General features: G+C 43.3%; 1 protein-coding gene across 2 annotated transcripts in view; it reads left to right on the forward strand.

The window, feature by feature from the left end:
• The window catches only part of Fanci (FA complementation group I), a 50311-nt gene that overhangs the window by 20382 nt on the left and 15810 nt on the right, over positions 1-14119 (forward strand). For both annotated transcript variants that reach the window (XM_075953095.1, XM_075953096.1), the window contains exons 13-19: positions 2946-3126; positions 3938-4025; positions 7344-7471; positions 8108-8178; positions 9270-9384; positions 11075-11197; positions 13580-13648. In XM_075953095.1, coding sequence (XP_075809210.1) covers positions 2946-3126; positions 3938-4025; positions 7344-7471; positions 8108-8178; positions 9270-9384; positions 11075-11197; positions 13580-13648 — 775 coding nt within the window. The remainder of the gene's footprint in view (positions 1-2945; positions 3127-3937; positions 4026-7343; positions 7472-8107; positions 8179-9269; positions 9385-11074; positions 11198-13579; positions 13649-14119) is intronic.

Consider the following 14119-nt stretch of genomic DNA (forward strand, 5'->3'; position numbering starts at 1 on the left):
CTTGGCTCCTTCCCATCCCCCTTTTCTTTGCTTTCTTTTTTGCAGAGCTGGAGATTGAACCCAGGGCTGTGTGCATGCTCGGCCAGTGCTGTACCACTAAGACACATGCACACACGTGTGTACACACACACACACACACACACACACACACACACACACACACACACACACACACGTCCTCCTGTCACTTCCTTGTTAACAGTACTTACCTGTTTGGACTTTATATTAGCTTTACTGATTGATGTCTTTGCTCACCTCTGTTCTTTGAGCCACATACCTTTCTCCTGAAAAAAAGAATGCCATAAGTATGTAATTTTTGCAGTAATTCTTTCTGATACAGTTTGTGGATGATAAACTGAATCCTTTGTTATCTGAAATTTTTATTTTGCTTTACCAGTTACATTGTTTCAATGGATATAAAAGTCTTAAGTTCATCATCCTTGTTCATTTTCTCTTTCACCTAGAGTTGCTGGTGGAAAGTCCGATGGTTTTTGTGTTATTGTAGATAACCTGTGTTTTTCTTCATAGAAACCTTTACAGCTTTGCCTAATTTCTGTTTGAAATTTAACGGTTTATGTTCATGTAACTTCCTTTTTCATGCTCCCTGATACTTAGATTTGTACCCTCTATAGTGACTTAACCTTTTCTAAACACTGTGAGATTCTTGTTTGTGCGAGTGGGGAGATGGTTCGGTTGGTAAAGTGTTTGCTATGGAAGCGTGAGGACCTGGGTTCAGATCTGTAGTTTCCAGTAAAAGGCAGGCATTCCAGTGTGCGCCTGTAATCCCAGGGCTGGGGCGGCAGAAGTGGGAAGAACCTTGCGGCTTACTGGCCAGCCAGTCTAGCCGAATCTGAAGGCTCCAGTTTGAGTGAGTGACTGTCTCAAAGAGTAAGGTGGTATAAAAAAAAGTTTTAAAATAATAAAACTAATAAGGGGAGGGGTTGGGGTGAATATGATCAAAATACAGTATTTGAAATCTCAAAGAATTAGTAAACAAAAATTCACCCTGTCAGCTGTTTATATGTGTGTGTATATACATATACACACAATCTGTAAACAACAGAGAAATAAGAGGTTTTTTTAATTGACCAGAAAACTAGTCTCTTATTTCTCTATAGTTTATAGATTATGTGTACATACCATTTATGTACTTATATGTGTACACATATCATTAATATATATGGGCTATACTATATAAACATATCTTATGTATACATTGTGTATATACCATTTAGGTACTTATATATGTGCATATACCATTAATCTATATGGACTACACTACATATATATACACCGTATGCATGCATTTTGTGTGTGTGTACCATTTATGTACATATATATGCTATTACTATATATGAGCTATACTACATATACACATGTACTTTATATCTACATTTTGTGTGTATACCATCTATGTACTTATATATGTATACATGCCATTTATGTATATGGGCTATACTATACACACACACCTTATACATACATTGTGTGTATGCATCTGTGTATGCGCACATGTGCTTGCCTTTTTTGAGACAGGATTTGATGCATCCCAGGCTGGCTTTGGAACTTACGATATAGCCACGGATGACCTTGAACATCCAGCATCTGCCTCTCAAATGCTGGAATTACCAGTGCATGTCACCATGCCCCGGTTTTGCAGTGCTCCCCAGCACTCCTTGTATGAACCCAGGGCTCCCTGTATGCTGGACAGGTGCTCTATCAACTGAGCTACATCCCCAGCCCCCCATGGGTATCTTGCTATGGTTTAAATACTAGGGTGGGAAGAATGGAACACATACTTTATTATCCTTAGCCTTTCCCTTCAGAGTGAGCAGTGTTAACGGTGTCAAGATGCACGGCTGTCTCAGTTTCTTTAGTGCTGTGTTATACTTTGCCTGTGTCTTAACAGGTAGATGTAATGAGATAAAGACTAACTTCAGCTTATCCTGTCCACTCTAAAGGGTGACACCAAGTGGTTGTCACCAGGGTTCTGTTGCTGACAAAGCCTGTTTGTAGTTTAGCTCATGCCGTTAAAACCACACCATCCATCCATCTGTGCTACTGCGTGCTTCGTGCCTGCGCTGTCTAGGTAAAACTGTGACTGCACTTGGGTCCTAACCCTAGAGAGTCTCAGTCTAGAGAGAGGGGCAGCTTCGTTGTACACTGTGTGTGCACTGTGCCGCATAGAAGGGAAATTGAAGAAACTCCTGGTAGTAAAATCTTGAGTGGAAATTGCATTGAAATATTGTACCTTTTATTGGGGGGGGGGCTGAAATATTATATTTTTGTTGTTGTTAGTTTTTCGAGACAGGGTTTCTCTGTAGCTTTGGAGCCTATTCTGGAACTAGCTCTGTAGACCAGGCTGGCCTTGCGCTCACAGAGCTCTACCTGCCTTCTGCCCCTCAAGTGCTAGGGTTAAAGACTTGCACCACCACCGCCTGACTAAAAGTATCGTTTAGATACTTTTATTTTTGAGGATTGAATCCAAGGCCTTGTATGTGCTAGATAAGCATTCTGCCACTAAGCTACACCTCTAGCCCACAGCTCTGGATTCTCCCTAGTAAGTGTTCTGTCTGCCCTTGGAAGCCTCTTGCTTATGTTTCTATGACTGCATTAAGAATTCTGTCAAGGGCTGGAGAGATGGCTCAGTGGTTATGAGCATTGCCTGCTCTTCCAAAGGTCCTAAATTCAATTCCCATCAACCACATGGTGGCTCTCAACCATCTGGTGCTCTCTTGTGGCCTGCAGGCATACATGCAGGCAGAATATCGTATACATGATAAATAAATGAATAAATATTTTTAAAAAAGGTTTACTTAAAAAAAAATTCTGTCAAATAACAGCACATGCAGAGAAAGAAAATCTGAGTTAAATGAGCACATGGCATTATGTGTGAGGATGGGTATTTACTAATTTTCTCTAAACTGTGCTTTGTTTTCTTGCAGTGTCCATAGTTGGGATCATGTAACTCAAGGTCTGATAGAACTTGGTTTCATCTTAATGGATTCATATGGGCCAAAGAAGACTCTTGATGGAAAAGCTGTTGAAACTGGCTCCAGTCTTTCTAAAATGACAAACCAGCACGCGTGTAAGCTGGGGGCTAATATCTTGCTGGAGACCTTTAAGGTAAGTGAGCTGGCTAGTTTTATGTAATTTGACACAACCTAGAGTCGTTAGTGAGGATGGAGCCCCAGTTGAGAAAATACCTTCTTAAGATCTGGCTATAGGCAAGCCTGTAGTGCATTCTCTTATGAGTAGCCATGATAGTGGCTGGAAAGTGGAGAGACCAGCATGTGCAGACACAGAATACACAAAAGAGTCAAAGAAAAAAAACAGAAGGAGAGAGAGAGAAATCAGGTCAAGCCTATGCTAGCTTGTTCCTTATTTATCTCTTCTTCCATCTGTCCACATTTGGGGTGGTCTGTCTGTCATCGAGTGCTGTCCTGTGTGTTAGCAGTAGACGTGTCCCACACTAATCTAACAAAATCAGGTTGATGACCACACCTTTGATCCCAGGACGCAGGAGGCAGAGGCAGGCAGATCTAGTGAGTTCCCGGACAGCCTGGGCTATGTAGAAAGACCTTGTCTCAAAACAAAATCAAGTAAGTTGACAATCAGAAGAACCACTGTGGCCCTTGAGAGACGCTCAGCCTGTAAGACTACTTGCTGCCCTTGCGGAAGACTGGGCTCTGTTGCCAGCATCCCATGGGGCTGCCACCCACTGTAATTCCAGTTCCAGGGTGTCCAGCATCCCCTCTGGCCTCCCTGGGAACCAGGCATGCACATGGCGCACATTCATACATGCAGTCAAAACACTTATACACATATAAATAAATGAATCTCTTAAAAAGAAATGTGTGACATTCCTTAGGATAAGTTTTTGTTTTAAATCTCTATTTTTAAAAACAAGAGTTCTTTGTTGATTCCATTCTTTCAGATTCACGAGATGATCAGACAGGAGATTCTGGAGCAAGTCCTCAACAGAGTCGTCACTCGGACATCCTCTCCCATCAATCATTTCTTAGGTACTGAACTTGAAAAGATAAGAGTTCGTAAGGCTGTTTCCTTTTCAATGTCGTGATTCCATCCTAGGGAGAAAAACAAACCACCACAGTGCATGAGAGATGGCTTGGTGGGTAAGTCACTTGACGTGTCTGGAGCTTGAGTTCGGGTCCTCAGAACCCACAGAAATGCCAGGTGGGCAGGGTGGCCTATTTGTAATTCAGTCCCAAAAGTGGAGACGGAATCTCCAGGGCAAACTGGGTGGTAAAAGTAGCTGTATTGATGGGTTGTGGGTCTGACTAGGAGACCTTGCCTTGATGGATCGAGGATGATTGCCAGTTTCAGCCTCCAGTCTCCACGTGCATGCACATACACACATTCATGCATCACCCACAACACACATGCTCACACACACGTGGCACATGCATATACACTTGTGCACAACACACACACACACACAGAAGAAATGGAAAAAAAGCACAACTTAATAATGATATAATAGTTAATCTATTGTCTTTGACTGTGACTATGAGATAGATGGATCCTCTTGTCTGGATGTCAGGAAGAAAGGGGACATTGGACCAGTGAGTGGGGTGTCGATCAGGCATCAGTGTTCTTGTCGGTACTCCTCCAGTGGGGCCTGTTGGGTCACTCGGTGACAGTTGTCTGCCTTGCATGCCTGGGGCTCTGGGCCCGAGCTTGTCCCACTGAACTGTCCTTCTCCATGCGTTGACCTCTTCCTGGCTGCTTTTATTAGGTGTCTCCTGGGGTCTAAATCCGTTGCCTCTTTTTCACCCACCAGTTTTGCTAAATGCTCTTTTATCATTTGACCTGCTACAGCTTCTCCGAGACTTTGAGAAGGCCCTCAGAACTGTAATTCTTTGTTTCTTATTATGCCTATGGCCAGCCCCCCCCCTTTTTTTATTGGTAACTTTTCTTTAACCCTTAAATTTTAGATTTTAATAAAGTTCAGTAATTAATATTTTATTATACCTTACAACTTTATGCTGTCTAATTGATATAATTTCCACATTTAAAGTATGACAATTTAATGACTTTTAACATGTGTATGTATTGTGAAGCTATTACCATAGTCAGTTTAGGCACTAGGGAAGTGGAATTGAACAGCATAAGTAGATACTGTTGTACACACCTGTTAGAATGCATATGTTTAAAAAGGATAACCATAACCATAGCCGGGCATCATGGCACACACCTTTAATCCCAGCACTCAGGAGACTGAGGCAGGAGGATCTCTGAATTCAAGCACCAGGCTAACTAAGGCTACATAGTCAGACCCTGTCTCCCCAAAAAATAAAATAAAAAAATGACCTCACCAAATGCTGGTGACAGTATTGAATAATTAGAAACTGTTGGCAGAAGGTAGAGGGGCTATTAAAAAAATAGTTATGTAAAACAGGAAACGTAAAAGAATCAATAAATTAGACTTCATTAACTAATAAAAGTTCCTTACTGTGTGACATTACTAGAAAATGTGAAATCAAGCCTAAGATTGGATGGAGATGTGTAGGAGGCAGACCCTGGGCTTGATGGGGGCTGCGTCTGCTAGCGGCTCCTTTCTCGTTGCTGGGCGTCAGCGGTCACAGGTTTCTCTCTTTGGGATCACACTGAAATTCCAGCCAGCTCTCTGTTTGTAACACGCTGCTTTGTGTGCTCACTTGGATGGTTTCCACTTTTGTTTTCTTTCTCGTACTTGTTTGGCATGTAGTCTGTTCTTCCTTTGGTTAGAAACTCAGCTTGTGCAGGGCAGCCTTTAATCCTAGCACTCGGGAGGCAGAGGCAGGCGGAGCTCTGAGTTGGAGGCCAGCCTGGTCTATAGAGTGAGTTCCAGGACAGGATCCAAAGCTACAGAGAAACCCTGTCTCCAAAAACAAAAACAAAAAAAAAAAAGAAGAAAAGAAGTCATTAATTTTTACACCGTTCTCTCTTTTCTGTTGAAAAATATTAAGCTGTGAGTTTTCCTCTAAATGTCATGTTAGATGTCCCACACTTCTGGAATTTCCATTTAGTCCAAATCTTTTAAAATTTCCCTGTGATCTGTTCTTTAGCCCTCATTTTTATTTAGAGGTGGCTCATTTAGTGTCCCAGTATCTGAGGACTTTCTTCTTGTTACAAGGTGTCATCTTGTTACTGGTTTCTAAGTTGTGACCAGAGAACATAGTTTGTATGAGATTAATTCTCATAAATTTTTGAGTCACCACTCCCTACTTGGTTTCCGAGGTGGCTTTTGTCTTTCTCCCTGTAGCTCCCACCCCATAGTGTCACCAGATTAGTGTTCTCAAAAGACCGGTGACTGCCACTCTGGAGTCCGTGTGCTCGTTCCTAAATCATCGTCTCTCACCAGACCTGGTAATGACGCACGGCTGTAATCCCAGTACTCCGGGGGCTGAGGCAGGAGGATTGCAAATAGAAAGTGCCTGGCCTCGGGTTTTTATCCTGACATTTCAAGTGGCCCTTTTCACATTGATCTCACTATTCCGGATCCTTCGCTCTGTTCGCTGACCTCCCTTCCCCTCTGTGGTTTTTAACCTCTTAGACTTTCCTGCATAGTTGGACATTCTGGGTTTCTGTGCACTAAATGGTACTAATTCTTTAGAATCTTGAATAATCCTTTTTCCTGATCTTTTAAAATACCCACAGTGACCTCTGATTGTGCACTTCCTGTTTAAATTCTGTCCTTACTATTTGTTAGGTAATACGTTTAAAATTGCTAGGTACTTGATAGTCTGTTACTTTTTCTCTTTTAAGATATTTTTGCTTGTGTTCTGACTACATACTAAAATTTGGTTTTTTGTTTGTTTTTGTTTTTTCGAGACAGGGTTTCCCTGTGTATCTTTGGCTGTTCTGGAACTCACTCTGTAGACCAGGCTGACTTCGTCTCACAGAGATCCACCTGCCTCTGCCTCCCAAGTGCTGGGATTAAAGACGTGCACTACCATCGCCCAGCTAAAATTCTTGAAAAAGAATATGCCTTATATATTTCTGATAGGACCATGTTTGTCCAAAAAAAAAAAAAAAAAACCCTCACTATTTATTGACTTTTGCTTGGAGATGAACACATTTGGCAATTGTGCAATCAGTGTAATGGGTTGTATTCTTTCTTTTAGACATTTTAAGTTTGCTATGTTGTATTATCACCAAAAAAAAATGGGTAAACTATCCTGGTAACACTGGGAAAAATATGCGCTGGCAATAGAAAAGTTCGTTTTAACAAAGAGACAAAATACTCAGCATTTCTTTCCTTGTATAGATTTAGGTGCTTCCTTGTCTTGATTTTTATAGTTATGCGAAGCAATTAACTCTCCGGATTCTGCTTTCAGACTTGCTTTCGGATATCGTCACATACGCACCTTTAATTCTGCAGAGCTGTTCTAAAGTCACAGAGACTTTTGACTGTTTGTCCTTCCTGCCCCTCCAGACGGTGCAGGGGCTGCTCAAGGCAGTGCAGGTAAGCCAGCTGACGCCCGGCTCTCCTCCCAGACCAGCGCTAGCAGTCTAGTCGGGAAAGTCTGAATGCCTGAACTCGTGCTTACCCTGAGTCCAACAGTTCCCTATGGGAAGGCTAAATGCACAGAGACAGACGGCTTCCCAAGTCCGTTCCCTATGTATCTGTTTCCTTCAGCTCATCTTCAAATTAGTCAGCACAGTGCGTTTATGAAGGCATTCAATCTACTCTTTTGTTTGTTGGATTGATTGATTTTTGAAACAGCACCTCACTCTATAGCCCAAGCTAACCTGGACCCAATGGGTAGTCAAGGCTGGACTCAAATTGGTACAGCCCTCCAGCCCTAGTCTCCTGAACTGCTGGGATTACAGTATCACATTAAGTAAATTTTAAATAAATACAATATTATTTAAATAATAAATACAGTATCTGGTTAAATAAACACAGTATCACAGTATTACAGCCTGTATCACCATGCCCGCCAGTAACAACTTGCAAATTACGATTTCAAAGGGCGCTGCTGTCTTTGAGTGTAGTCAGCATTGACCGTCTGTACACATGGACCCAAGCACACAAAACCCTACTGGCATTCACAGAAAGGGGCTACGCTAATGTGGGGTGATCTGCTCTGTTCTTCAGCCACTTCTCAAAGTCAGCATGTCGGTGAGAGACTCCTTGATCCTCGTCTTGCGGAAAGCTATGTTTGCCAGGTATGTGGCACTCCTTGGGGCCACAGGGGGCTACACCTTCTAATGGAAGTTATCTCTGCTATCTCCTGCTTGCCCCTGCTCAGAGCGGTCATGTGGACCCCTAACCAGGCCCAACACTCTCGGCAGGTGGAGTGTTATGTGCTTCTCAATTCTCCGAGTAACTTCAGGAAGTGCAAATATCATAATTCTCATTTTGCACCAGGACAGCTAGGCTTAGACATGATAAGTGACCAAAGAAGGGTAGACAGACAGCACATGGTATTGGAAATAGTCTACCATCAGTGTTGTGATCTCCAGTACCCCGCTCTTCCATCCCCATAGTGAGCAGCAGAATTGTGACCCTGTGTCCTCCTTGGAGCTCATCCAGTGCCACCTGACCCCTCTTCCTTTATGGTCTAGTATATAAGCTGGAGATGATTAACACTGTCTCCCAGTAATCCAATACATTGATACGTGGGAGGCATTTAATACTTTGAGAACAGGATACCCAGTTATCAAAGTGGCTGTAATGCTCTCATACATGTCCAGAAGAATAACCAGCACCTGGCTGTTATCTCTGTTCTAGAATTGACAATTTTGTATAACCCCTCACCAAAAGCATGCCTGCACGGCAGGGTCATGTGTTACAATCTCTGTAACATGCCTTGATCAGTGAGCTGCTGCTGGAAGCTGTCATTTTTCTGGATGGAAGTTCCACGTGCCATCAAGTACTGTGCTCCTGCATAAACAGGAATCCCGTAGAAGGATGCACTCACTCAGACCCAGCAAAACTCAGCAATTTCCGTTGCTGTGCAGTATGTAGGTTCGAGTTCTAGCCCGGTTTATAGCTCAGGATTCTTTGGCTTGCCGTGGAGTCTCGCAAGCAGGGTAAAAGTACAGGTAGTCACGAGGTTAACTCGGTAATGGAAATCACCAACTGCATTCCTGTGCGGCCAGTTGCTCTGACACTGGTGCCTTGTCTCGAGCTGGGAGAGTCCGTTAGGCTTGGCTGGTGCTTGACTGTCCGTACTTCATTCTCCTCCGTGTGAAATTTTTGTTCATTGCATTGCATATTCCTGTGCTGCTAACCTCTCTGTGAATTCCTGAGCTAGCCAGCTGGATGCCCGGAAATCCGCAGTTGCTGGGTTTTTGCTGCTCTTGAAGAACTTCAGAGTCTTAGGCAGCCTGTCATCTTCTCAATGCAGCCAGTCTATTGGCGTCACTCAGGTAAGGGCCACTAGATTGGCTGGCTGCCGGACGTTGCCTAAAGCCCAATAGCATATAACCATTTTGTTGTTGTTGTTCCTTCATGGGTCTCAGTAGCTCAGACCGCCCTAAATTTACAGTAATCCTCATGCGTCTGGCTCCTGCGCGCTTGAATTGTTAAGTGTAAGAACTGTCTTCATCCCATACTTATTAATAGCAGATTTGCTCTGTGTTAGACTGTTGTTGTCTGATGTGGCAGAGAAGAGCCTTTATTTAGCTGCTGAACTAGACACTTGATTGAAATGTATATATAAAATTCATATATAAACCAGGGCGGTGGTGGTGCACGCCTTTAACCCCAGCACTCGGGAGGCAGAGATAGATGGATCTCTGTGAGTTTTAAGCCAGCCTGGTCTACAGAGTAAGTTCCCGGACAGGCTCCAAAGCTACAGAGAACTCCTGTCTTGAAAAACAAAAGAAAACAATCTCTCTCTCTCTCTCTCTCTCTCTCTCTCTCTCTCTCTCTCTCCCCATATATATATATACATATATATATGTATATATATATTGCTGTGAAGAGAACCATGACTACAGAAACTCTTTTTTTAAAAATATTTATTTATTTATTTATTTATTTATTATGTATGCAATATTCTGTCTGTGTGTATGCCAGCAGGCCAGAAGAGGGCACCAGACCCCATTACAGATGGTTGTGAGCCACCATGTGGTTGCTGGGAATTGAAATCAGGACCTCTGGAAGAGCAGGCAATGCTCTTAACCTCTGAGCCATCTCTCCAGCCCCCAGAAACTCTTCTAAAGGAAAACATTTAATTGGGCCTGGCTTACCGTTCAGAGGTCCAGTCCATCATCGTCATGGTGGGACATGAAGGCGGGCAGGCAGACATGGTGCTGGCTCAATGATGATGAGCAGATTCAGCAGCAGCCCCAAGACTCCTGAGTAGACAAGCATGGTCAGCTGGCCCTGAGAGGCCCCTGTTGCAAAGTTAGCCACGGTCCACACAGCTTATTTCTGAATTCTGCATTCTTTAGTAGGGCTACCAACGGAAGCATTTGGATATATTGGGTTAAATAAAATAGCAGCACCTCATCTGCTCCATTTTGCTTTTTTTAAAACTTATTTTTTAAAGATTTTATTTATATGTAAGAGTGTTTTGCTTGCCTGTTAGTATGTGCACATCTAAACAAGACTATCTCTAAAGCTCTTCGGTGTTTGTGGATGTTAAGAGCTAGACTTTCACCGGGCAGTGGTGGTGCACGCCTTTAATCCCAGCACTCGGGAGGCAGAGGCAGGCGGATCTCTGAGTTCGAGACCAGCCTGGTCTACAAGAGCTAGTTCCAGGACAGGCTCCAAAACCACAGAGAAACCCTGTCTCGAAAAAAAAAAAAAAGAGCTAGACTTTTATGGAAGTCTTAAGGGTTTTAATGAAATCATGAATATCATGACTACTGGGTTGTCATAACTACATTGCATGAGGTAATCTACCTTCCTGGGTGGTGCATTGTTCAAGTAAACCTTTTTAGAACATCTTTAACCAGGATGAGTGGCGTGATGATGATTGTCACATCTGCCTGGGTCCTGTGTTTTCGCGCAGGGAGAGCTAGGCCTGGGATGTTTCCCTGGCCAAGGACACATCCTCCTGAGTGGACACTGCTTTAGGAGGCTGGACACGAGCTGCACTCTCCCTTCCAGGTGCAGGTGGACGTGCATAGCCGCTACAATGCTGTTGCCAATGAAACCTTTTGCCTTGAGATCATAGACAGTTTGAGAAGATGCTTAGGTCAGCAGGCTGATGTTCGGCTCCTGCTTTATGAGGTAAGTCAGGAAAGGGGAAAAATGTGTGTCGACCCCTCCAGAGAACAATCCTTCTTATGTCAGTCTTTTTCTGGTTGTAGGAATACAGTAGATACGCCCTTGTGCAGTTAGAGTCAGTGGATAGTAATAGTGAGTTGTAAAATTGTAAATAATTGATATGTCTTAACCATTTTAGTTTAATCTGAAATATTTAGATGTACTGCTAATACACCAATCTGAATTTCACACCAAGTTTGTTATTTGTGAGTTCTGTCTGTCATACACAGCATACCCTTACTTTATGGCCTCAAATTTCAAATTTTTGCATACCTAAACTAACATCAAAAACTTCCAAGAGTACTGGGCAGTGGTAGCACATGCCTTTAATCCCAGCACTTGGGAGGCAGAGACAGGCAGATTTCTGTGAGTATGAAGCCAACCTGGTCTACAAAGTGAGTTCCAGGACAGCCAAGGACTGTTTCACAGAGAAACCCTGTCTCGAGAAGGGGGGAAAAAAACTTTCCAGGACCTGGGTATGTTGTCACATACCTTCGCTCCTGGTGCTGGTGAGACAGGATATCTTAGTTACTTTTCTGTTGCATGCTAACAGCTTGGCTAAGACAACTTCTAGGAAGAAGTGTTTAATTGGGGCTTACAGCTCCAGAGAATTCCTCACCGTTATAGGCAGTTGTGAGCTCCTGGTGTTGGTACTGGAAATGGAACTTAGGTTCTCTGCAAGAGTAACAAGTGCTCTTAATCACTGAGCTATTAATTGGGGGGAGCTAAGCATAATGACCCCATCTATAACCCTAGCACTGGGGTGACCAAGGAAGATGAGTCATAAAAATTCATGAAAGTCTGGGCTACATAGGCTTTGTTATGCATGCAAGCACACATGAACACGCATGCTCAGGCACATACATGTTGCACAGATACATAGACACGTACACACATGCTGCACAGACATACACATGTGTTGCACAGGCACATACACACATGCATGTATAGACACATACATACATGCACAGGCACATACACACATGCATGTATAGACACATACATACATGCACAGGCACATACACACATGCATGTATAGACACATACATACATGCACAGGCACATACACACATGCATGTATAGACACACACATACATGCACAGGCACATACACATGCTGCAGAGATACATACTTGCTCAAACAACATTCCTTTATGAGAAAATCTTTTCGAGCCAGGAAGTGGTGGTGCCCTCCTTTGATCCCAGCACTCAGGAGGCAGGGGCAGGAGGATCTCTGTGAGTTTGAGGCCGGCCTGGTCTATAAGTCGAGTTCCAGGACAGCCCAGGCTGTTAAACTGAGAGACCCTGTCTCAACCCCTCCAACACCCCCCCCCCCCATATCTTTTAGAAACTCTTCAGCAAACTAAGTTCAGGAAGGAGCTTCCTCATCCTTAGGATAGTGACAGGAAGAGTGCTGTCCCCTCTGGTGAGGAATGAAGGTGTTTATTCTCAGGGATTGAATTGAGGTGCTGTCTGCTACAAGACACGGGAAGATAAAGGCATACAAATTAAAAGGAGAAACTAAAGCTGTGCTGCGTTGCATAGCATCAACAAGACCAAACAATAACCACTGTAATAACCACTGTTAAAGTGTTTTCGTAAGGTACACGGCAGTGTACGCTGTGAGAAGAGCAGCAGCCTGGGAAGGCTTGTGAAAATTACACACCCTAGCACTGAATAGCTAGAAATGGAAATAAAATAGCTAAAACAAATGGAAAGGAAACACTTAAGCCTCCAAATGTTATGAGAGAAGAATAAATAAAAGAAAGATAAGACATGCTTACACATTGCTCAATATTAGTGGTATTTTAAATCTCAAATCTGTAGTTGCAGTGTGTCCCTAATGGAAATTTTAGAGTGTACGTGTAAAGTAAGAAATTTTTTTTTAATTTTTTTCTTAAACATTTATTTATTTATTATGTATACAATATTCTGTCTGTGTGTATGTCTGCAGGCCAGAAGAGGGCACCAGACCTCCTTACAGATGGTTGTGAGCCACCATGTGGTTGCTGGGAATTGAACTCAGGATCTTTGGAAGAGCAGGCAATGCTCTTAACCACTGAGCCATCTCTTCAGCCCCCAAGTAAGAAAATTTTATGGGTTGCAGAGATGGCACACAGTTCAAGGGTGCTTAGCTCTTCAGAGAACCTGAGGTTCCCAGCCCTGTTTTAGGTGGCTCATAACTGCCTATAATTTCAGCTCTGGGGAATCCAGTGTCCTCTTCCGGCCTGCACAGGCACCCACACACCTGTGGCACATCGTCACCCCCACCCCACACAGACAACACATTTAAAAAACCAAGAACCGAGTAAGAGAAAGAATGATCTCATCCCTGTGTTGTTTCTAGGGCTTCTACGATGTTCTTCGCCGCAACTCCCAGCTGGCCAGTTCGATCATGCAGACTCTCTTCTCACAGGTGAGCTGTCTTTATGGCTCGTAGGGATCAGATGAGGCAGGATGATGCTTTTCAGACTGGTGAATACAGCACAGCTCACAACTAGGATGCTAGTAAATTGTAGGCACGCCTTGCTTCACTGACCTGCTGCTGTCTTGCTAGCCTCTAAGTCTTCCTTGAAGTCTCAGTCTTCTCCTTAAATCAGGACACTTTATGGAACTATTCAGTTTGATTATATATATGTTTTGAGACATGGGTGTAGTCCAGGCTGCACTCAAATGATTGTGTAGTTGAAGCTGTCTTCATTTTTTCTGAGCTTTAATTCTGCTGTTGAAGTACTGGGATTTCAAACATCCACCACCACTTCAGGCTTCAGAAAATTGCTTGGTTGGTTCTTTTGAGGTAGGGCCTCACTGTATATCCCTGCCTGTCCATGGTGGTGGTGGCCCACGCCTTTATTCCCAGCACTCGGGAGGCAGAGGCAGGTGGATC

Source organism: Microtus pennsylvanicus, chromosome 18, assembly GCF_037038515.1.
Source record: "Microtus pennsylvanicus isolate mMicPen1 chromosome 18, mMicPen1.hap1, whole genome shotgun sequence".
In the NCBI taxonomy this organism is placed as follows: Eukaryota; Metazoa; Chordata; class Mammalia; order Rodentia; family Cricetidae; genus Microtus; species Microtus pennsylvanicus.